Raw genomic sequence first — 24424 nt, forward strand, 5'->3', positions numbered from 1 at the left:
TGATTTTTTTTTTTTTTTTTTTGCAGTGTTTATTAGTAGTTCTGTGTAGCAGTCATCACTGAAAGATATGTAAAACTTATCTTGGACATTTCATATGCAAAAGATACTTTCTGTAAAAGTCCGTTATGAGTTTTTTAGAAAAGGCTGTAAAAAGGATGTGAGTTTTGATGCCCAAAGATTATTTAATCCTTGCTGTATCTCTAAATCCTTCATATTCTTTTGGTCGGGAAGAGTGAAGTCTTAAATGTAGACTGCTTTTTGCCTTTGAAAGCAATTTTGTCTTGTGCATTTAAGCTGTATCTTTGATTGCAAATGCATTGAAAACTTGCTTTACATTTGAAGAAGAGGTCTTTGTTCTCAGCAGAAAGTGATAGAATTCAAAATGCCCTCATTTTTTAGTTAGGTACGAATATTGTATTGCTCTTAGATGGTAAGTAAAAAGCAGCATTGGATTTAGTGCACAATTAATATTTGCATCTGAATATATTTTAGTATTTACCAGCTGAAAAAAAATGTAGAAAGGAGAACAAAGGCTGTGTAGTTCTCAGCCTTCCTGCTTGTATTCAGTAGGAAGACTCGTGGAATTAAGTAGTTTCACAAAGCTTCTCTGATAGTCCTCTTTCTTTCTAAACATCTGATTTAATTTGTGTGCTGTGAATCCTAGAACAGTTTTAGTCTCTAGTTTAGTTAGATTCCTCCCAAGATACTTGTGACATGGCTTCCCCTTGTGGAATGAGCCTCTGGAAGCTGACATTTTGGAGATGTGGGAGACATGGGAAAATCAGATTTAAAGTCAAGTGTTAGTCACTCTAGGTTGCAAGTACAGTCAATGGGGAGAAATAAGCACTTAGTGGAAGCTGATATCTGTCTTGTTTTAGTAAGGTGACTAAAGAGCTGTGCCTATATTGAAGTGCTTTATTTAATGAGATGAGTAAGCGCAAACAACCTGTGGCTACAAGCATTGAGGTAGCCCAGTTCCTCTCTGCAGTCTGTTGCAGGTGCTCCCAGTTCCTGAGTCTTTGCTGCTCTGTCATCAACATTTGGAAGGGTGTCCTGTTTAGTCTCAGGCATGGTGATTGCTTCATTCCTTCCATTGGACGTTTAATGTTAAGTGGACCCCAGGATCTGAATGCCAGAGTCAAAAACATACAGAGTAGTCCTCAGTACTTTTGTCTGTTCTTCAAAAGGTAGCTATTGTAATCTCTCTGCAAAACAAAAATGTAACTGCTTTGCAAAGTTCCTTTAATGGCTGAAATTCATCTGAAGTGCATCCCTTGCTAGCTAAGCCTGTTTCTCATGGTGACTGAGGAGTTTCTTAATTTATAAGTGGGCAAAGTCCATCTAAGCCTCTGCATATTCCAGAGTTACACATTTCATAGAGCAGTCAGAATGACGTCCTTAGGGATGAAGTAGATTCTGGTTTATGCACCACAGTAAAAAAAAAAAAAAAAAAAAAAAAAAAAAGCCTTTGGCTCTAATTTCTTTCTCTTTCTTTTTGAAAGTAGAGGAGAAAACACACAGGAAAGATATTTATAGGCTGTGGAGTTTGCATCACTTGGTCAGTACAGGCTGAGCCTTCCTAACCTCACTGAATCTAGGAGAGAGCCCTCGGTTTCTTTCCTAACGCTGTTTCGTGTTGTCGTGCAGTGTTTTGATGTGCAGCAATACCCGAATCTGAGTGTGTGGGGAGAACTTCTGGGAGACAGAAAGAAGGGGGGCTGCAAGAGACTACTTGAGAAGTGCCATCAAAACCCGTGCTATCCTATTTGTATGTGTGTGAAATGCATTTTTTTAATAACTTGAGAATACAGTTCTTCCTTTGGCACTTCCTTTGGTAGTCCGGATTTAACACTCCTACTTTAAATAGTGATCTTTAATACTACAAGCTTTTAACGTATTCCTGTGTCACCAAACGGAGCTGTCATAAGAAATGCTGGGAAATAACAAAACTCTCTTCTTGTCCATATTCTTTGCAAACTGATGGCCTACATATTTTTAAAATTTTGTAAACTCTTTAGAAGATGGATGCCTACACTCTTCCATCTTCTTTGTTTACATTTTTCTCTGAATTTTACAGTTGCATTGTAAAAGAGAGATTGTTTTAAAAGGGCATTTTTACTTTAATTCAAGTTTCTAGTTGTTGTTCAGGTAAGTTTTGGACTCTAAATGTTTGTCAAAAAATGTAGGGAAAAGAAGGCAGCAATACCTTCTCTCCCTTCTTCTCTTTAATCCTTTGGAATAACTCCAGTATAAATTACAGAGCACTGCACAGGCAGAATGATCTCAGCTGCCAAGCACTTGGCGAAGTTCTCCACCAGTAACCTGATGTTGGAGTAACTTCTTGACTGTAGAGTAAGGCATGCAGCGTGTCTCCCATTTGCTGGATCCTCTTTTTGTACTGCAGAAACCTGATGGAGATCAGAGTAAGTGCTGAAATGGCTCTGCCTCAGCCTACAGGGGGAGAGTCAATTGTAGCATTATAACCTTTCTGAAATCATGTATTAAAGTGCTAGGCCAAAGGTTGATCCTGACTGCTTTATAACGTTGTATATTGTTTCTCATGAATGCCAGACTGATTGTGCATGTTTTCAGACATGTCTAGATATTACTGACAAAGAAATTCTTTTAGGTGAGGAATGCCATTGACTTGCATCATCACTTGCATATCTTCTATTTTTTCAACCTGAGTTTCCTCATCTCAACCAGCTTTTGTGATGTTTGTAGGATTCTTGTTTAATGTATTGTTAGGCATTTTATGGAGGCAAAATGCTCGCAGCGCTGTAATTCTGGCACGACAACTTAGCTTGTTTCAAATGTGTACTTTTTAAGATCATCATAGTATTTAGACCTTCACAGCTTGATTAGGGGTGTAGACAGTCATCCAAAGTAGTTGCTTTTTGGCAAATAACACATATTTGATATAGAATATGCAGCAACTGCTGGTACAGCTTGCAGGCAAAGTGCAGGAGTTGTTAACACCTATGAACTTCTTGATTCTGTAAGCATTGGAACAGTCTACCCAAATATTAGTAGTTCCTTGAGCAATAAAGTGTTAATTGTTTGTCCCTTTCATTCAGACACGAATCTCTGTTAAATTCATTTTCCAAAGTTAATCTGACGGTCTTCTATCTTTTAATCTGTCTGGATACAACTTAAATGACTTTATTCCCTGATTCTGCTTCAGATTGTTTTAAATAAAGCAGACGTATGGAAGGTGCCTATCAAGGGGACTGGCCATCCTCTGTGAGGATTAGCTGGAAGCTTAGCCCTTACCACTTTACTGCACAGTATGAGCTCTGTCCTTCTTTCAGTTTGCTTAGCATTGTAAAATTCAAGTTCATTGGACTATGGTGAAATAAGAATAATCTGGTTCACATCTTGTATTTTTTATTTATGGAGGTTGATGTGTGTAACTTCTGACCAGGACCAGATGTTTCAGAAAGTTCCAGAGTTAAGTGACTGCTCCTAACAATATCCTTCTAATTCCTGGTAAACAAGGATTAGCTTAAAACTTTGAAACACAAATGTTTGTCAGTTGCATTATACAGATCCTTTGAAACACTTCTGTAACTCTTACACTTTTGTTTTTTTTCATGATTTAAAGATATTACAGTGGGATTACTTTAAGTAGCAAATCTGTGCACTTTCTACTAACCACAGCCTGTTTCTATGCAAATGAAACAGATTGGGTTTGCTGTAAATGAGACAAATAAAACTTTGCTTAGCCAAGCTGTGAGAATTGTGTAGTACAGAAGAGAAGAGACAAAACAGATGAAGTAGATTAAAAAGAAAAAGTATTTCTCAGCAATGAAATGTGAGACATGGAGCATAGGGACACTGTTATACGTAGACATTGACAAGTCTTGAACATGTTTGTCAGTGAAATTAGATGCAGATTTTAACATTTCTCTTTTTACTGGTTCTTAGAAGGCTTTCTATTTTTACAAAACAAGGCTCCAGCTCTCCAAACCATCTATTTTTTCTCATCCTGTGATCGGCTTTCAGCTCATCTTTCATATCGAGATCTGCTCTTCATGTGGAAGAAGTGTGGGGGGGAAACATATGGGTACAGCAGAATTTCTAAAACTTTTTCATAAACAAAAGCTCCCTGTGCCAGAAGAAATGGTCACCAGTTATCAGATCTTTCCAACCTCCTGTACTACACAAAGCAGCAAAGACTTACAGAAATGTATAGTTTCAAATATTGGTTCCACTGAGTAGTACTTAATATATCAACCTCTTCCTTTTCCCAGTTACTTTTAGGGATAGTCAGTGGTCAAAGTGCATGCAGTGGTGCTGGCAGCATGTTGGAGCAGTAGTTAAAGGTGAAACACTTGTTGATTTTTATGTCAGCTGCATTTTAGAAAAATGGCAGTTGCTTGCTGTCACCCCTGAAAATATCCAGAGGTCTTGCAATTTGGCAAGATAGCCTCAAGAAACTGAAGGAGAAGCCATGTTGTCATTAAAAAATCTGGTTCTCATCTTTTTGCTTTAAATCCCAAGCATGTGAATTGTTACTGCAACATATTAAGTAAATTAATTAGGTTCAGTAAGGCCAAGTGCAGGGTGCTGCACTTGGGTCGAGGCAATCCCAGGTGTTTATACAAACTGGGGGAAGATCTCTTTGAGAGCAGCCCTGTGGAGAAGGACTTGAGGGTTCCTGATAGACGAGAAGCTGGACATGAGCCAGCAGTGTGCGCCTGCAGCCCGGAAGGCCAACTGTGTTCTGGGCTGCATTAACAAAGGGGTGGCCAGCAGGGAGAGGGAGGTGCTTGTCCCCCTCTACTCGGCTCTTGTGAGGCCCCATCTGGAGTTCAGGTCTGGGGACCTCAGTACAAGAAAGATGCAGAGCTCTTGGAACAAGTCAAGAGGAGTGCACTAAGATGATCAGAGGGCTGGAGCATCTTTCCTGTGAGGAAAGGCTGAGGGAACTGGGCTTGTTTAGCTTGGAGAAGAGAAGGCTCGGGGGGAACCTCACTGTGGCCTCCCAGTATTTGAAGGGAGCATATAAACAGGAGGGGAACGGCTGTTTATGAGGGTGGACAGTGATAGGACAACGGGGAATGGTTTTAAACTAAGGCAGGGGAGGTTTAGGTTAGACATTAGGAGGAAGTTTTTCACACAGAGGGTGGTGATGCACTGGAACAGGTTGCCCAAGGAGGTTGTGGATGCCCCATCCCTGGAGGCATTCAAGGCCAGGCTGGATGTGGCTCTGGGCAGCCTGGTCTGCTGGTTGGCAACTCTGCACATAGCAGGGGGTAGAAACTGGATGAGCATTGTGGTCCTTTTCAACACAGGCCACTCTGTGATTCTAAATATCCACTTAATTCTGTATGGATTTCTTCCTGACTTCTGGAAAAGGAGATCTGCTAATAAGTTTTACTACTCAGATCTTTTCTGTTTATCATTAGGAAAGTGAAACTTTATTGTTAAGAAGATTGCATAATGTTCCTTGGTGGCGATCAGTATCTGTAAGACATTTGTAAGTGAGGGTGAGAAGCCTGTTTTCTGTAATTTGTGCTACAAAACAAGATTTTAGACAAAAATTCTGGCATTACTTTTCTGAATAGATACGACAGACATGTATGCCTAGCTTGCCATGAATTAATACCACCTAATGCAGAAATCAGCGTCAAGTTTTCAGAACTTTTCAGTTTTCAGCCAGCATAAGTAGGGAAGGAGAAGGTTTAATAGAAGGTGGAGTTTGAGCAGTCTTATGAAAGATGACATTAAGACAGTTATAGTTGGAAATGAAATTCTTGAAAAGCATGAGATTCTTAAATTGTTTTGAGTTGCCAGAGACCCTAGGCATAGTTTTAATCCAACTTTTATAACTGATGTCACTTTGTTGGTTTTTTTTTCCCTTCTTATTTTATAGTCTTATGTTGTCAGTAATATATGTTATGTAGATCATTTGCATTTTTCCATTTAACCACTTTTTGAAATGTTAGCAGGTTTCATTCTGAAAAAGAGTTGTCCTTTGCCTCATCAGCATAATGATATGGACAAGATATTTTGGAAAACTGAATTGTGCTACGTTTGTGACTGACATCACCTTAGCTGGACCACAGCTGTGGTTCCATCTGGCAATTCGTGTGCAGCTCGTGAATAACAGCACTGCAGTCCTGCAATGTTCTGAGATCAGTAGCTCTTAGGGCTGTGCAAATGGGGCATCAAACCCACAAATCACAGTGCATCAGCTTCAGAGCTGCAGTGGAATTATCCAGACTCAGTGTCTGCTTTTCCCCATTCATTGGACCATGCTCTGGGGAGACAAAGTAGCTGCAACATTCCATGTAACAGAAGACCATACACAGATGGAAAAAACAGCCCCTTTTAAAATTAAACATAAATGTTTTCGGTAATAAAATGATGCTGGATATGGAGAACTGTTATCTTGACCTAGAAAGCTTTTTCTTGGTAAAGAACATTGTGCTGATGAATCACAGAGAATGTGAACTGAAGATAGAATACTCCAATAGCCTTTCTTTTAACTGAGCTGTAGGCTTGAGTCTCTTTATATAAAAGCTCAGACAATACTGTCCAAATAATGTTTAATCTTTCTATGGCTCAGGCAATGTCTAGTCAGTGATCTAACATTCTCACATTGCAGGTACCAGGTTGTTAAGATGCCCTTTCATCTGCCATGTCTGCTTAGGGGCCAGGACTTAGACCATAAGCACAGGCTTATACCATATGTGGTATTTGAAGTAAATTCTCACAGGGAGAGAGGAATGAGCATTTTCCCTTACATAGCTGTCTTTGTACAAGTGAGAGCATGCCAATGGACCCCTGCTATTGTTGGGATTACAGGCAGCAGATGTTAAATTGTCAGAAAGTAATACTGGATGATTTCCGTTCAGTTCCACTCTTTACTGGGGGCTAATAGAGGGAAACAATCTTTGTCACCTGCAATGCCTTAAATATTAATACCTAATAAAAGGTATTTCTGGTTCTTGCATTACTTAAGGCAGGCATATATGTAAATAGGAAATTTTATAGTAGAATTGGGAAACATGCTTTTCCCTTTCCATGCCACCTAATGTACCAAACAAAAATGCACAGTATGGAGTAAAGAGTATTTAAGAACAAGTGCATTAAAATCCAACTGATCACTTCTTTGCTGTATTTTTTAAAATTCTCTTTTAAAGTATCCTTTATTCCTTCCCCCCCTACCCCCCTTCTGGCTTATTTGCACACGAGTCGTGAGCTGCATCATATATTCAAGGATACAGTCAGAAGTTGGCTCATTCCTGCTTAGTATATCCTATCTGGGAATCAGGAGGCTAAATTAAAAACGCACTTATAAAATGGAATATATTTGGAAGCTTTGTTCTCTCAAACCCGAGCCTTCTGTTGACTGACGTTAGATGATCCAGAAGCAGATGCTGCAGCAGCTATTTGTTGATTTAGTTGCTATGGTGACATGATACATTCGTGTACAGCAGGAAGCTCACTGTACGTTGGCTAATTTGATAGGAAGGAAGGCTTGAGGTAGGTATTGCCGACTATATTGTTAATTGATCCTACCTTTCCCATCCTGCCTCCACATGCTGTTTGGATGCACAGCTCTAGGGAGAGGTAGAGGGAGATGCTCCGGCGTGACGGTCAGGTTAAGGTGCCCTGCTGAGGGGGCCAGTGCTCAGCACATCGCCGAAGATTGCCTCATATTGAGTGAATGGAACAGATTGGAGCATCTGGAGCGGTGACTGTTGGATCCTCCTTCAGCCTTTGTCACTGTGGTAGCACCAGTTGAATGAGAGAAATAAAAGGATGCGAGCAACAGTAAGTCAAAGCGCTAAGGCTTTTGAAATGGGATACTAGATTTAAGCATGCCACTAATTAACATCTTGATTGGAACAATTAGTGGAAAAAAAATTGTGATTGTTCAGAATGCCCCAGCGACAGAGCATAAATGTGGCTCTGCCTGGAAGTTGTGTATTGTGTTATATTCACCCTTTTCCAGAAATGCACCCTTTTTTAATCTCGTTGCAGACAGGCTTTTAAAGGTACAGCGTGCATCTTGCAATGGACGTGGCTGTACCAATCTATAAGCAGATTTAGTTGGGGATTTCTAACATTCTGAAGTCACGATGGCCAAGAGGATTAATGACAGCTTTTTCCTAAATTTGTGAAATGTTCAAAAATGAACCAACCTGTGTCCTTGTGGCTGAAAATACTTGTCATCAGTACTATGGAGCTAATTTCAGCTGCAGTATTTTTAGTCGAACCACTGCTTATTTTACATTTCTGTACCTTACCAGCATGCTTAAGTACATGATTTCATTGCAATCTTTCTGTTATTTCAGATATATACTGACAATCATTTGCTACTCAATTAGCATCTGTATCCACATAATGCTAAACACAGATTAAAAATGAATAAAAAAAGAAAATCGACCGTGGGGCTCTTGTAACTTTCCTAATAATCCTCCTTCAGAAAAGAGCATTATTTCTGCTAATACAGAAATGGATTATGATTGGTGCTTTTTACGTTACGGTTTCAAGGTCCAGGGAGGAAACAATTTGAGACACTTTCTCTGTTTAGTTTTCCAGACTTCTGTTTGTGTGAGGGCGAGAAGATCCTCAAAAGATGCAGTCCCCCAAAACAGCACGAGAGAAAACCAGAACTCTGCTTTTCAGCAGTACAGTTTTGCTTCAGTTTGTAACCCTTTCTGTGTACGGGAAGATTCTTCCTACATATTTCATTGAAATATACTATAACCATAGTTGTAATGTAAGATATGTAACCTGCTCTTAGTTATTCCTATTATATGTGATTTTCACAGTGAATGAGATGAGTTTATTATATCCTAGCTTCTTCCCTGCTTTCTCCCTGCATTTTCAACGTATTTCAGTATTTTCATTTCTATTCTGGAATATCAGTCAGTTTTGGAGTGAAGGATTGGATTTTTTTTTATTGTGATATATTTAATGGCAGATCTGTTAGCTCTGTTAACTCGAGTTAAATATATCTAGAAGCTTTTAACTTGGTTGGAAAACTTGTCCCAGATTTCAGCCATTCTGGAAAAAAATAAGTAAATCCACAAGGCGTGACTTAACTCCTTTTAGAAGATATCAGCTAACTCAGCTCCTCTCACCTTCAGTGAGAAGTGGAGGGCTGGAGAAAGGACTCCAGATATTTCTTTGCCCTGAAATTCAGTCGGGTTGCTTTGTTTTTCTTGTCTTTGAGGCAATGGACAGCACCGAGGCAAAGTATTTAGTGTAATTTTACTCTGGTTTCTTTAGCCTCAGTCTGGACTGAAACACTTAGCATTTTAGTTTTCTCCTCCAAAGGGCTGATAGCCTTTGATACTGAAGAATGGGTTTGAGAGCAGGTATACCCCTGAGAGACATAAAGAGCTTGACATCTATAGATTTTTCCTTTAATGCAAATAAGAAAATACTTGTCTCGTATCCCAGTAACTCTAAAGTGATGGCTTTGATCTTTCAGGTAAGACTGGTTAGAAATAAAGCAGTGGATGTTCAGAAAACTCAATATTTTAAAAGGGCATTGCATAGTTTTCCACAAACAGAGAAGCTTTTAGGCATAAAAGCACTTATTTGAACAACGTAACTTGCCAAAACAGTTTTGAAAACACAGCTGATAGTACTGAAACTGTAAATGGAATTTTTCTATGTCTGAATTGAATCTCTCAATGTTTGTGTGAGTTCAGAAGAGTTAGGATGGCATTTCATTCTTGTCTTTTTTAGAAATACAGGTATTGAAACTGTGGTTTCATGATGTGTTACAGTGAGAATCATCCTTATGTGATAAGGGTAAACTGGACATTTCTCTATAAGCCTTACGCGAATCTGATAAATTAGGTAGATTGTATTAGCTTTATGTGGCAGGGATAGGATGAAGCTAAGGAGCTGTCTTAATTTCAGATATTTTTTGCTCCTGTCAGTGTGTTATCAGGATACTTCTGGACACAGTCGTTTGTACTGCTGTTTTTCTGTCTTGTTTTATTTATTTATTTATTTTAACTTCAAGCAAAGTTTAAGCTTGTAGAATTTAAACAACGGATTTCAAATATTGCCTCAGGATATCTGATATATTGGTAATAATATTTATATATTTTATATATATATATAATATATTTTATATGTATTTGTGCACATACATTCTGTTTCATCCTGTGTGTATTTGGTAGAAACAGCAGAGTATTTGTGAGGAAATATTCTGACAGTGGTTGTTTTATTTCCTTAGAGCAGTATAATTTTGGCTGATGGTAGCATGTACATGCATGTGGATGTTTGAGGAGGGAGCCTTGCCAGTTTTGACAGTGCTGTTCAGAGCTGCCTTTGCATATGTATGGTGGGGAGCAAAAGAAGAAAGCTGTGTAAAATTTGCTATGAGATGTCCTTTATTAAATAGTTTTGCTAGGTAAGTTTGTAGATTTCATTGACTCATTTCAGGTTTTACCTAATAGATGTCAGGGGGGAAGTTGTTGACAGAGAGAGTGGTGAGGTGCTGGCACAGGCTGCCCAGAGGTTGTGGATGCTCCATCCCTGGAGGTGTTCAAGGTCAGGTTGGATGAGGCCCTGGGCAGCCTGGTCTAGTGCCAGATCTGGAGGTTGGTGGCCCTGCCTGTGGCAGTTTGGATCTTGATGATCCTTGGGGTTCCTTCCAACCCAAGCCATTCTATAATTCTAATGGAATATCTTTTTTTTTTTTTTTTTCCCCTCCGTTTGGGCAGAAATAATTTAGACTTTTAATTCTATTTATGGTGTCCACTATGGAAGTATGTTATATCAAAATAATGAAATAACACTCTTGCGAATTAAGCCTAAGCTTTTTTGTGTTCTTGCCCTGCAAGTTTTTCACCTCATATAGGGGTTTTACCAGAATCAGTTGTAGTCTGGCACCAGGCCCCCAAGAACTTAGCATCATAGAGTGGTTTGGGTTAGAAGCGACCTTAAAAGACCATCCAGTTCCACCTGCTGCTGTGGGCAGGGCTGCCACCTACTTCAGTTTTCCTTACTGTCTGTCTGGTGGAAGACAGACGTGTTGTTCTCAGTGAGCATCCATTAGTTGTGAAGGCCTCTGGTTCTTCACTTTTTGTGTTGTGGCTGAGAGCACTAGGGAAACTTTTTTTCCCTGCATGTTGTAATGTGATCCTGAGTCTTAAGCTGCCTTTCTTTCCTCAATGAAATTGCCTGGAAATGTGGCAAACTGCTGACACATTGCTAGTGCAGTTAGCAGGATGGAAGGAGAAGCAGAGATGCTTGTAAAGTTGTGTCTCTTACTGACAGAATGAAGGGTTGGTTTTAATTGTTGTTGCGGTGAAATTAATGGGCTTTTTGGCTAAATTTAATTAGTCTGCAAGCTAACATATTCAAAACAGGATTAGCTGGCTCTATATTTTAAACCCCTTCTGTCCCCAACTAGGCTTCAATAAAGAAATACATTAACCTGTGTACTCATGTGCCATGAGGAACGTATTAGAGTGTTTAAGAAGGTGTTTGATATCTATGAAGACCAACAACATTTGGAACATTACTCTTCTGCCTTTAGAAAACACTGCTGTGATCATAATAATGGGGAGAAATACCTCCTTGAAGCTCATTTTGGCTTCTGTAGTCTCCCTTTTGTGCTGATGAATGTTACTTCTGGATCTTTCTGGAGATGAGCGTTAACATTTGACCTTAACATTTTCCCTGTTTTGGAAAAGTGCTCTGAGTCCAAGTGGCTGCAGCTCTGTCTGCAGTGTCTCTTCCACTTTTTGTTGATATCCTTCCTTTTTTTTTTTTTTTTTTTTTAATTAATTTGCCTCTGCCTTTTTTATTAAATATATTTCATAAGGGTTAAAAATAAGGTAAGGATTTGAAGAAAAGACATTCAGATCTCTTTCTATTTCAGTCTGCAGAAAGAATCCAGTAGTTTCTCATGCCAGTAGTTTAAAGCTTACTGAATAAAAATAGGAAGCATTGATATTCTGTTCTTTTAGCATTTGTACTGCCTTTGATACTGCAGATAAAAGATCAGAATACTTTCTCACACTGATCTGGTAAAGCTAAATCATATATGAGACCTTCAGATGAAATTATTGTTAAATTATCGTTACGTCTGCTGACAGTATGTCAAACTCAACGTTGCGTGTCTCTGAAAGGCTTGATCGTACTACTTGAGCTACAGTAAAATTGTATTTTAATTTGGATTTAAGTAGATTAATATTATAAAAAATCTACAATTATTGTATTATAGGAATGGATTTGTCAAATAAGACAGGTCAAATTGGGATTTAGATGAGAGAGATTTTTCACAAGTGATGAAGATGATATCCCTTAACTACTAGTCCTTCAAAAAGGCAAAGCACTGTGATGCTACTGCCAGGCAGTGTTTATGTATTTGTAATTTAAGCGTGCTCAAGAATGTTCTCAGAAACTGAGGCTGAATGTCATGGAACGAGTCTGTTCTAGGAAACTGTTTCCTCCTCCAGAAGGAATATCTGTCTGCAAACTGCCTTGGAACAGTTTGTAGCATCATCTGGGAGAGTGGTAGCTGGCATCAGCCCCTAGTGTGAACAGGACTGCTATAACATAGTAGCACATCTTTGCAGGCAACTGTTGCAGCACCTAGGAATGTTGCTGTGCACTGTTCACTTTGCTAATGCAGATCTAGTTTTGGGTACCAGTGATGTGGTCAAGGGACTGAAGCAGCTGTCTTAAAGGTTGAAAATATTGGGACCCTGCAATGAGTGGAAACTGGGCAGAAAAGGAGAGGAAATTGCTGAGTCAAAGAAATAACAAAGGAGTTAGGTGAAATTACTCAAACCCATTCATCAAATCCCATAGTACAAGAGCTAGAGGCACTTAGCTAGTAGGACACTTGTTTTTAAGATGGCTTAAAAGTGAATTTCAGGAACTCGCTGTAGGAGGTTATGAAGGCAGACAGTGTAAGCAAATCCTAAGAGTTTAGGCAAACTTACAGACAGTGAGCAAGATGGACTGCAGAAACTGCCCAGGCTCTTGTTTTCCCTAAATATAGCATTTACAATTGATGTATTGGAGATAAAGCACTGCACTAGAATAGGCTACTGACCTGAGCCACCGGCTAAGGCTGTGAGGACATTTCTTATGCTCTTACTTGGCTTGAGCAGCTGCCTGAGTTTGAGCAATGATTTCAGTAAAACCTCATTGAGCTTTCTAATGCATGACACAATTGAGTTTTATTAGAAAGCTGGTCTATGCCAATCCAGGCTATGCATCTTAGACTGACAGTGGACAGGCAGCAAGGCAAGTCCTTTAAATTTCAGGAAAATAAGTATTTCATGCTAAAAAGTGGTTTTAATAAAGACTGTTCCTTTTTGCAGTATCTTTCTGTGCTTTTTAGGATGAAGTTTGCTTTTAACATTGTACTAAGAAACCTCTGTAATCCATACCGATTTAATTAAACCACTGAAGAGCTTAGTGTATTGTTCATTCGTTTTAATGTCCTTTGTAGAATGAATTAAGTACTACTGAAAAGTATGAAATTACACTGTTAAAACTCTATAATACTTTTCAGCAACTGATGTTACAGGTATTCCAAGCTTCAGCCATGTGAGCTGGCCACTTTGTTTTATTTATGAAATGATTGTTTTGAGGATAAATGTGTAGCTCTACTCCATTATTTTCAGCTTGTATGCTAATCTCCTCTGAATAGATATTCTGTACTGCTTTTCATTGAGGACTGTACTGAGGTCATATGAATCATTATTAAATAGCAGTTCAAAGGAAGCAATTTATAGTCCCAGTGAAAATGACAAAAAATTGGTTGTTGACCTAATACTCCATTTCTTAGTAGTCGTGTTAGTCTGAACTTGAGACAAAAATATGTTGAGTCAAAGTTGCGTTAGCACTGAGCAATTATGTTTTTAAATTTTATTAGGTGGATTTTTTTTTTTTTATAGTAGATGGTGTTTTGAATGCATTTATAGGATTGTAGAGCACATATCAAGGACTCAGTGTCTTAAACTCCCATTATTTTGTTGAGCTGGTAAAGTTTTTATTAGTGTTTTGTTGATCTAGTAAGAGAAATGGCATTTGAAAACTGTGTTGAACGTGCATCCCACTGAGGCTGGCACACAATAAATGATTTTTGTATCAAATTATTGCAGTTATTTTAGAACAGCGGTTAGCAGTAATGTGAGTAGAATAATGCGTGCTAACCTTTGGATAGCAGCATTTTAGATTTGGGTAGCAATTTTAGCCTTTTGGATAGCAGAGTAAAGCAACTGTATTTGTCACCAAAAGGGTGAGGCATGGAGGAAGAGGCTGAACCACCAGAATTTGCTAAAGCTTGTCGTTTGGTCACAACTGACACGAATATTTTGCCCAGCAGTGGAAGGAGGCTGAGATCTAGAATATTTGATGTGAAAAATGAGGGCTTCTGTTCTCATAACACCAGTGGGTTGAGGAGGTGGTGTTGCTGGGCAATGAGACGTGCAGGCCTCAACAAAACTGCTGAAATTAAAGAGCAGCATTAAGGCAGAGAACCAGGGCTGGTCGTATAGATACACTTTACCCCCCAGCACAATGGCTTTTGAAACCTCTTAAGACTTCTGAAATGACTTCAGCCCTGATTCAGTCTCTTTGGCACACTTAGCAGCAAGTGTAGCCTATATTGAAACAGTTGTAAAAAATATAAATGAGAATGTACAACATAAAAGCAAGGCTGGAAGCAGGAGCCATTCAGTTAAGTACAGAATCGTACATCAAACAGACTAATGGTCCATTGGAAAAAAAGAAAAAAAAGCAAACCACCTCTATTTCCTATTCCTGAGCATCTAATTAACGTGCATTAAGTCAGCCAGTCTTCCCAGCCTATTGGTATTCAAATGCTCTCAGAGACAGGAAAGCCTGTTGAAAACTGGAGTGCAAAGCAGTATGGACTCCATCATTGCCACGTGGCACAGCCAGTGCCAGCAGTGCTCTCTCCCACTGCATTATGCCCAGGTGTTGAGCCTTTATATTTTAAGAGGCACTGTGAAACGAGCAACAAAGATTTTCATGCAAGAGAAAACACTACAAAAGGAAATCAAAAGGTATGTGGCCCACTTGCTGCAGATGTGCCAATGTGCCCATTGGCCCATTGCCAACGTACATAGCTTTTCTAGCTGGAGCCTCCTGTCCAGATATCCTGCAGCCAAGGATCTGGAGGAGGAGGACCAGGAGGTTCCCAAAGCAACAAAAGAGGAGTTACCAGGCTGCCAAAAGCCAGGCATTGGCACTGAAGAAATGGGAGCAGTGGAGTAACGCAATTTATCCCTCATTCCATCTTACTAGAAAGTAATCAAGGGAATTAATTGTTCCACCCGTTGGCTTAAAACTTGAGAGCTTTACAACTTTTCTTCTTCACATAGTTCATGGGTTCATGGTGATGGGTTGACAGACTAGATGATCTTAGATGTCTTTTGCAACCTTAATGATTCTCTGATTCTGTACTGTGGAGACTCACTACATGGAGCTGAAACTTGTACTGATTGCCAGAATGGCTCCTCCCAAAAGTCAGAGTATAAACCCAAAACATTTGTGCAAATCTGGATACTTTCCAGCCCACACAGATGGCAAGCTTTTAAGTACTTCTATTCCTGTCTGAATTTTAAGCTGGAACCTTAAGTTGCAGCAGAGAGTAAAAGGTAAGTGAATTAAATACACACCTTGAAGAAGTTACATCTGCTTGGAAAGCCTGGAAAAGAAATTGTAGCTAGTCATTCATTCTCAGTTCCCTCCATCATGGTCGGAAAGTGGTATTCAGTTGCTAAAATGCTAGCTACAACCACAAACTCTGGTGATACAATGTATTCTGAAGACAAGCGGTATTTGAAGCTCATTTCTATAATTTTGCTTCTGCGTTCAGGGAACATCAAGTGCTAACTTATACTGAATTTTCATAGAATCATAGAATCATAGAATCACCAAGGTTGGAAAAGACCTAAAAGATCATCCAGTCCAACCGTTCACCTATCACCAATAGCTCCCACTAAACCATGTCCCTCAACACAACATCCAGCCTTTCCTTGAACACCCCCAGGCTCAGTGACTCCACCACCTCCCTGGGCAGTCCATTCCAGTGCCTGACCACCCTTTCTGAAAAGTAATACTTCCTCATGTCCAGCCTGAATCTCCCCTGCCGTAGCTTGAAGCCATTCCCCCTGGTCCTATCACTAATGACACGAGAGAAGAGGCCGACCCCCAGCAATATATTCAGATACATTAGATGATTGGGAAAATTATCAGTCTGAGAAAATGAAAGACATATAATCATAAAATGGCTTAGATTGGAAGAGACCTTAAAAATCATCCAGTTCAAACCCCTGTGCCATGGGCAGTGCCAGCCAGCAGCTCAGGCTGCCCATGGCCCCATCCAACATGGCCTTGAGTGCCTCCAGGGATGGGGCACCCACAGCTTCTCTGGGCAGCTGTGCCAGGGCCTCACTGCCCTCTGAGTAAAGAATTTGCTCCTAACATCTAACTCAAATCTCCCCTCTTTTGGTTTAAAACCATTCTTCCTTGTCCTGTCAATATCAGACATGTAAAAAATCAGTTCCCCTCCTCCTTATGCACTGAAGCTTTCTATTTTCTTTGTAAAGAAGCAGCAGCAAGCCCAATTATACTTTCTTTAGCAGCTTGACAGAGTAAACTTTTTGGCCAAGATTTTGGAAGTTGCATGCAAGCAAGACTGAAGAGGTGTCTGGAAGGGAAGCTAGTGATGTGGTTGGTGCTCCGTCCCTGGAAACTTTCAGTGTGAGGCTGGATCAGGCCCTTGGCATCCTGATGTAGTTGTGGTGCCCCTGTTCACTGCAGGGGAGTTGGACCAGCTGGTCTTCAGAGGTCCCTTCTGACTCTAAAGATTCTATGAAATGTACCTGTTCTTTATTTTCTTTTGTTCTTATCTTGTTTGGATTCTTCATAGCTACAAACTTACTATCTCAAAGTCAGGTTTCAAAGGAGAATTCTGACCTCTAAAATGGTGATGGACTTTTACTTTGGTTTCTGTCTGCAGTTTTTCAGCTGCATATGCTTTTTTACATATTCTACCTTGTATGGTCTAAAAACAAACAAAAACCAGCAAGCACACATGAAGAAAAGAAGAAAGAGGTTCAACAGTTTTCTGCAAATAAAACTATTCATACTGTTCCATATTGTGTATCTGATATGCTTACTTTCTTATTAGTTCTAATAATGCTTTATCATTAATGAATGTACGAACGTGCTTGGATCATGAAAAGAAGGAAATTACAGGATGTTTCCCTTATGCTGAAAAACTGTTTGCCAAGCAGTAATATTTGAAATATAAACACTGGGAGTCCTGGGCTACCTCTGAAACTTTCTGTAGTAGTTTCTGTAGTTTGATTAATGTGAAATTAAATGTAATTTGTTTAAATAATTTAAGCTGTTTTGATTATACTGGACAGTCCAGAAAATAAAATTTGTACAGGTGTTGTTTTACCCTAGTTGCTGTCCTCTGCTTGGTTCTTTGAAAAAGTTTGTTTAAAAAATCTGTACTTGCTCTTGCTTTAATCTCTTTTCTCTGTGGGATGAAGGCAGCAGATAATGTAAGGTGGAAAATAATATATTCAGTCTTTTTTCTTGCAGTTAATTTCTTTTTTTTACACATGCTAGGCTTTTGTAACATATTCCTGTGTAATGGTTGTGAACGCTCTTTTATTTTTAAGGTTATTCTTGTGCAAGTTAATCCAGGGGAAGCTTTTACAATAAGAAGAGAAGATGGACAGTTTCAGTGCATTACAGGTAAAACATATGATATATATATATATATATATATAATATTTCCACATTCTGCATCACAATAAATAAAAGGCAGTTTCTGGTGTTGAAAATAAAAGACTGAAAAAAGTAATTTTAAGTACAAGCTTTATTTAACAGTCTAAAAGATTTTGTGTTAGGGTTAGATTTCAGTACCACTAGGAGTGTACTTTTTTGTTGTATTAGTTGAAATTAAGTAACGTGGCATTTTTAGTCTGCAGACAAAAGAGGCAAGTACTATTGTAGCAACTTCATTAAGCTCATTTATTAAACAGACCTCAATTTAAAAGATACAGTTGTTAATTTGGTTTGAGGGATGTTGGTTTTTTTTTTTATTATTCTTTACTATAATATGGTCATTGTTTTGCTTATGCTAATAGTAGTTGTCTGTTATCCTACTGGTAGTTTTCCTGCCAAACAACGTCCTCCACAAGTTCTAGCTTGATCTCATTTCCAAGTACAAACACTTCATCCAAGAATATATGGGAGTCATTTTGGATATTTTCTGTTCTGATTTGAACTAGCTGTGAGTTAATTAATCTACAGCTGCAAGAAACAAGCACTCAGATACTGCTGCTGTTTAGAATACCAGTTCACTCTGTTAGAAGAGAGCATCCACATATGCAGATATAAGGTCACTTTTTTGTTGTTTGTTATCTGCTGGGACAATGAATCCTACCTTCTGTTTTCTGTGTGTTGGCCCAGAACCAACAGATGCAGTCTTGAGAAGTTGAAGCAAGAGGTTTGCATCTCCTTTTCCCTCCCTTCAGTCTGAGATGAAAAGTCTGTTTCCAGTGTCAGAGTTGGGTCCTTGGGCTACAGGATGACTGATTAAAAGGAGGCTTTGGACTGTAATTAAGTTTACATCAACAATTCTTAAAGTCTGCATGTTCATTAGTGCCATTTTTCAAGGGTGTGCTAGCTGCACAGTCTTGTTGCTTCACTTTAACCACAAATCAGCCAATATTGCAGCTCACATTTCTGTAGACTCTTATTTGAAACATATCTGTGTAATAGTTACTTTGCAGTTTCTGAGGGGAACAAATTAATTTTGTCTTGCAATTTAAGATTAAAAAAAAGAAAAATCCAACAACAGCAGGTAGGGCATTGTATTTTAGCTTTATTGCACAAAACGCTGAGGAGAAGCATACCTTGTGTTTCTGTGGGTTTAATTTCCTTGCACAAGTTGTTTTGAAAGTAGGAAGTGTGTGTGATGAGCTGCAAAAATACTGCTATTGTATTTTACAACTCGAGTTCTTACCTATTGTGATACTGCTTTTATCCTTCTTGATCCTGTTGCTTTCTGAATAGACACCTTGCTATTGTGATGTGTTTCAACTGCTTATTTCTTCACACTTTAAATATGAAGGTGGAAGTAAGAGATAATTAGATAACAGTTGTTCCTGGTACTCACTGAGAATAAGCTCAGATATGATCTTTATACCTTTCCTGAAAAGTTCTGCAGCTTTTGCGCACAACTTGTTGTATGGGCATTCTCCTTGTCCTTCCCCCTTCCCAGGGTGTGAAAATAAATGGCATATATGTAGGTGGTATTGAAACAGATCATAACTTAGGTTTTCGTGTGTATATGTTCACTAATCTGTGAGCATGTTCACTTGAATGCACCTTTTCTGGTCTATTCTTGCCACTCTTGACATTTCTGTGTTATGATGATAATGTCAGTAGATCTTTCTACCTTCATGACTTGTTGGGTCTTTCGGACTTAAAGAAGAAACTCCTTTGGCAAGTGATACTGCTTTGTTTTATTTTATGGTATGACTTTATGGAGGTTCTGGGTGGAGTCAGGAATTGGATTCAGTGATCCTTATCAACTCAGAATATCCTGTGATATTCTATTCTGTTTAATGGTATGTATTGCAACAATGAGGAATGTCTACCTGATCTACTGTATCTAGATTTGAGTAGAGGGAATGATTTCATGTAGTGCACGCTGTGGAGATTAATGTGATATTGATGGTTCTTCTTGCTCTGCCACACTTCTCAGGTGTAGTCTGCTTTACTTTGCCACAAAATAGATGCCCAGTCTTCAAAATGGGTTATAGCCACAGTATACTATTGCACTGACACTAAAGAAGGAAACCTCACATTATTTTCCTGTTTATATTTTCTTCACTGTGTGCACTCTGTTATTAGGTCAATTCAAAGCTAGAGATGTGGAAATACATAATGAGTACTATTTGAAGAGATGCTTATTTGAGAAAAAGGTATGGAGAAACAAAAATGTCAGAAATTTAGTGGAGAAGCTCTTAGTGGGATGTTGATTTAGTCGTCTAATGTGTCTTAATACTGCTTTCCAGTCTGTTTTCCTGTAAATATTTGCCAATCTTTATATTCTTGCCTGACCATATTGACTTAACGCTCAATAAAAAAAAAATGCACTTTCTGCTTTTTCTGTGACGTGCTCTGTAAAAAGAGGCTATGCTGCATATGTTAGGAATGTGTATCTGCATATTACTTTCCAAAGATACAGCACACTGCTCGCAGAAAAACTGTGATTATATACAACATTGTATATTGATGTAGTTAATGTTGATGCCTCAGAATTTACCCAAAGAAAGAATGAGAACAGGCATAGGGTTTTTTTTCAAGAAATTCACTAATACTTCATTAAAAACCTTCCCTTATCAAAACAATATGAAGAAATCTCTTAGTTTCTGAGTTTACTTTCTAAAATGAGGTGGCTCTGGGAACTTCATTTCCTTAGTATTTTCAAGCATTGCTTTTTAAGTCTGTATTCTAAACTACATTTAGCAATTAGTTACATTCAGTTCTGGGTGGAACCCCACAGAAGTGCAGATGCACATGTGCAGTAGTTTGTGCAGCTTGCTTAAATCATTCCTTCAATGATTCTAAGTCTGCTTTGTGCTTTGTTGTCATTTCACCTTTGAGATGGCAGTGTCCACTGAAGTCAGTGTGGATTGTTTTTAAATCTAACCATAATGTTAACTGTATTTGTTGTTCTGTTGGAAAAATTGAGGTGCTCTTGTTCTAATTCTTTTATTTCTGAGAACTACTATTCATATTTTGGATACTCTGTACATCTCTCAACTTGAAAACAAGAAGAGTCATTGTCTTTCCAGAAGGGGAGATATGTATATAGTGAATATTTTAGAATACTCTTTAAATTGTCAGTGAAGAAAACATTAAGTACCAATTAATGGAGAAGCACACTGTGCTTTTTCTGTGGCCTAACTTGTGAAGAAAATACTGCATTTATATTGAGGTTTCTATACTTGCTGTCTGCTTGCTGTATAACTCACTCAGATGATCTTTAGAGCTTTAAATGGTCTGGAGCTGTAAGTGAGAAGAGTCTGCTTAACATGTGCCTCTTCCATGGCAGTTAAGATTGGATGAAAAGGCCATTGTGTGTATTTCCTAGTTTGAAATCTGAAGTTTGGGAAAAGAGCAGTGCTTGTTGAGGGACGCTTTCTCCTTGGTTAATCACATCCCTTTGTTTTGACTGAGTTTTGATAACTTAGTGTATTTCTTTCTTAATGCATTGCATGCATATTTCTGTAAAATAACAAACACCGTTGTTTTATACTTCTGTAGCTAACTGCTTAGGTTTTAACTGCCTTTGTGCTGTGTGTATTTTGACTTAACTATCACTTCAAATGAACGCTTTTCAGTATCAATGGACAATTTCTGATTCTGTAACGTTTTGTTTGACTGCACAGTGGTTTGTCTGATAGCACTGACTTCTGCCCACTCTTTTAACACAACTTCAATTTAAACCATTTGTCAGTCTTTTACTTTCCAAAGACACCGTGATTTTCTTGCTAGACAGACAGGATGATATCTGGCTGCATATCTCTGTGTTACATCAAAATGCTTATTTTCAGTAGAGTTCTTTTAGATACTATTCTGATGTACTGGAAGTATTCAGACTTCTGTGGAGACTTTTCTTAAGCCAAAATTTCCCTCTGTTGAAGTGAAATAATCAGCTACATTAGTGATTCAGATAACCAGGTTTGAAGTATATGAATGGGCTCTCTTTGTAGAGTTGAATTACTGCAGATCACTCATTCATGAATTCTTCCTATTGCAGGATACATGAATGAAGATGACTCATCTTAAGCACATTTTGTAACAGTCCCAAGTTGCAGCTAAGGGCTATTAAATGTTACTTGACATAATAAGAGAGACAATGTTATATATGCCTCTGCAAAGGAAAATGGCCGTTTTTATAATAAAATAAGAAAATATATGTAAATTAGAATGAGTCATGAATACTTGGTGTTTTAAAGTGAAACCAAGTATTGGCATTAAGGTTAGTCGCTAGGATAAAAGTTAAGCAACCCTTTTTTTTTTTTTTTTTTTAAGTAAAAAATAAAATATTTCTTAGAAGTATTTTGAGGTCAGTCAAGAGGAAAAGAAGATCATATCAACTCTGAGACTACAGTAGTGAAATGCAAACTTTATTTCGTTCTAAGATGAATTTCAGTTCTGGAAGAGCAGAGCAGACCTGCCCGTTATCCAGAGCAGTATTTGAATAGAGCTGTTATGTGTGCTAGGTGCCGTGTGGTTTTGGTTGTTTTCAGATAGCATTAAGGCAACCATGCTGGACATCTTAAAATAAACGTGACTCCTGCCTAGGCGTATTTCAACAACACCAAAAAAACCACCACCATAAAAACTCAATTTGTTCTTTACAGCACACAGTGCCTTGATACTGAGTTTTATTTAAGAGTAAGTTATTATTTGAGATGGTTTAACACAGATGTGCAGAATTTCTGACCAGCTCAACAAGTTCTCACAAACTCCCCAGAAAGAGTTTTTGTGGCTGCTGATAGTCACTGGAAGATGCAGCTTTCACAAGGAGATCAGAGCTTATTACCAAACCCTAAACTCACTGTGTGGGTTACAGGAAGTATATGGTGCCATTCCTTGGTGTTCTTAGAATGCACCAAGATTCCTGCCACTGCAGTTGTAATCCCATACGGTAGCTTTAAGGGTGACATCACCTCTAGAACTACTGCTTCTTGGTTGTTAAATTCCTCAGAGTCAGCTTTAGCAGTGGGCAAAGTTTAGAGATAGCACGATATTTAAATGCATATGTCTGTATTATTGAATAAACTAGCAAAAATAATAAACACTATGAACAAGAATTCTCTCCTTGAGCGTCTCTATTGTATATTAGACAGCTTGTGAGACTGGGTAATGAATTTGTACAAGTAAACCTATATATGTATTTCTTTGTTTCAGTGCCCTTTTTTCCTGCTCCCATTAAGAACAGTTACTGAACCACCCAGAGAAGCTGCTTTGGGTGATGTTTTCTTTCTGTAGCCCAAGTCAGACATTTTTCATCAGTTTCCATTTCCCTAATCCTGATTTCTGAATATTGAGACATTACATGACAATGCAGGTAACTTTACTTGCTGTCCTTTTCCTCTTCAAAGATGCTCTACTGCTTTTCAACATTTTAGCCTTCTGAAAGCTGCAAATGTAAGGCTTTATACTTCGGTTCCTTTAAGCAAAACAAACCCTAAATGGCAAATCATTTCATTTGATTCCTGTCCATTACTTCCACGTGAGTGTTGCACAGAAGACTAAACACGATATGCAAGGCTGAAACTAGATATGTTAACATCCTCTTATACATATTAATTTTAGGATCTCTGTCACAGGTATGTAGAGGACTTTATAAAGGTCCTGAAGAAAGCTAAAACAAATCAGCTGAAAGTACTGCGATCACAGCAAGCAACAGTGACTTAAAGCCCACCTAACTCTTTGTTGAGGATTATCAAAGCTGAGTCTAGTAGTAGGTGAACTTCAAAGTAGCTCAGTTTGGAAATGGCTTAAAACATGAAGCAATTTCTAAAATGTATATGAGTGTTTGCATTTTCTTAGTTTGCCTACAGTCAAACTAAATGTAACTGTTTGTATCAGTCAGCCATGCAGGATTATAACTCAGAGGAGGCTTGACCTCTTTTGTTACAAGATGTTAAAGATGGTGGTGAGGTGCTGGAACAGGCTGCCCAGAGAGGTGGTGGATGCCCCCTTCTTTGAGGTGTTCAAGGCCAGGCTGGTCCAGAGATGGAGGTTGGTGGCCCTGCCTGTGGCAGGGGGTGGAGCTTGATGATCCTTGAGGTCCCTTCTAACCCAAGCCATTCTATGAGAGTGACTGTGAAGCGTGGGTATGGTTCCTAGTTCCTTTTCCTTTGGAAACGTGCCACAGTAAGTAAGGAGCTGCCCTTCTTGTGTTCCAGAGTAACTGTAAACAAGGAGCTGGCTTTTTTATAGCTTAGAGTAATGAACAGAGTGCATGAATGCCTTTGCAGATTTTGTATAGGTAAATTAGCGTAGAGGTTGGGTGAGACATAGGAAAACCCCTTCTGCTAAATAAAGGGAAAAAAAGGTGAATTTGTCTTGCTGCTCACACGCTGGCTTTGTCATATAGGACAAATATACTCCTTAATTTTGAATGTCATTGGCATGGAAAATCTGCCTTAAACCCTAATTCTGCAGCTTTTCTTTTACTAGTACTATTCTGAATTAAAACTAACACAGATTAGCCTGCTTGATTCTGTGGTCTTTTTTGCAACAGGGCAGTGCTGAGAGAGAACCATCTCTCTTTATTATCAAAGCTGGCAAGGAAACACAGAACAAAGTCATTTTCCTAACTAGAATAAGCTGTAGCAATCTG

General features: G+C 38.7%; 1 protein-coding gene across 3 annotated transcripts in view; it reads left to right on the plus strand.

Annotated features, from left to right (window-relative positions):
* FNDC3A (fibronectin type III domain containing 3A) overlaps window positions 1-24424 on the plus strand; it is a 113611-nt gene that overhangs the window by 22172 nt on the left and 67015 nt on the right. For 2 of the 3 annotated variants that reach the window (XM_042838894.1, XM_042838893.1), the window contains exon 3: window positions 17667-17742. The exons of the other annotated variant lie outside the window; for it this stretch is intronic. In XM_042838894.1, coding sequence (XP_042694828.1) covers window positions 17667-17742 — 76 coding nt within the window. The remainder of the gene's footprint in view (window positions 1-17666; window positions 17743-24424) is intronic. 3 annotated transcript variants of the gene reach the window in all.

The sequence above is a fragment of the Centrocercus urophasianus genome, unplaced genomic scaffold (genome assembly GCF_019232065.1).
Source record: "Centrocercus urophasianus isolate 14NV4802_14NV808 unplaced genomic scaffold, USGS_Curo_1.0 seq_9, whole genome shotgun sequence".
Taxonomy (NCBI): Eukaryota; Metazoa; Chordata; class Aves; order Galliformes; family Phasianidae; genus Centrocercus; species Centrocercus urophasianus.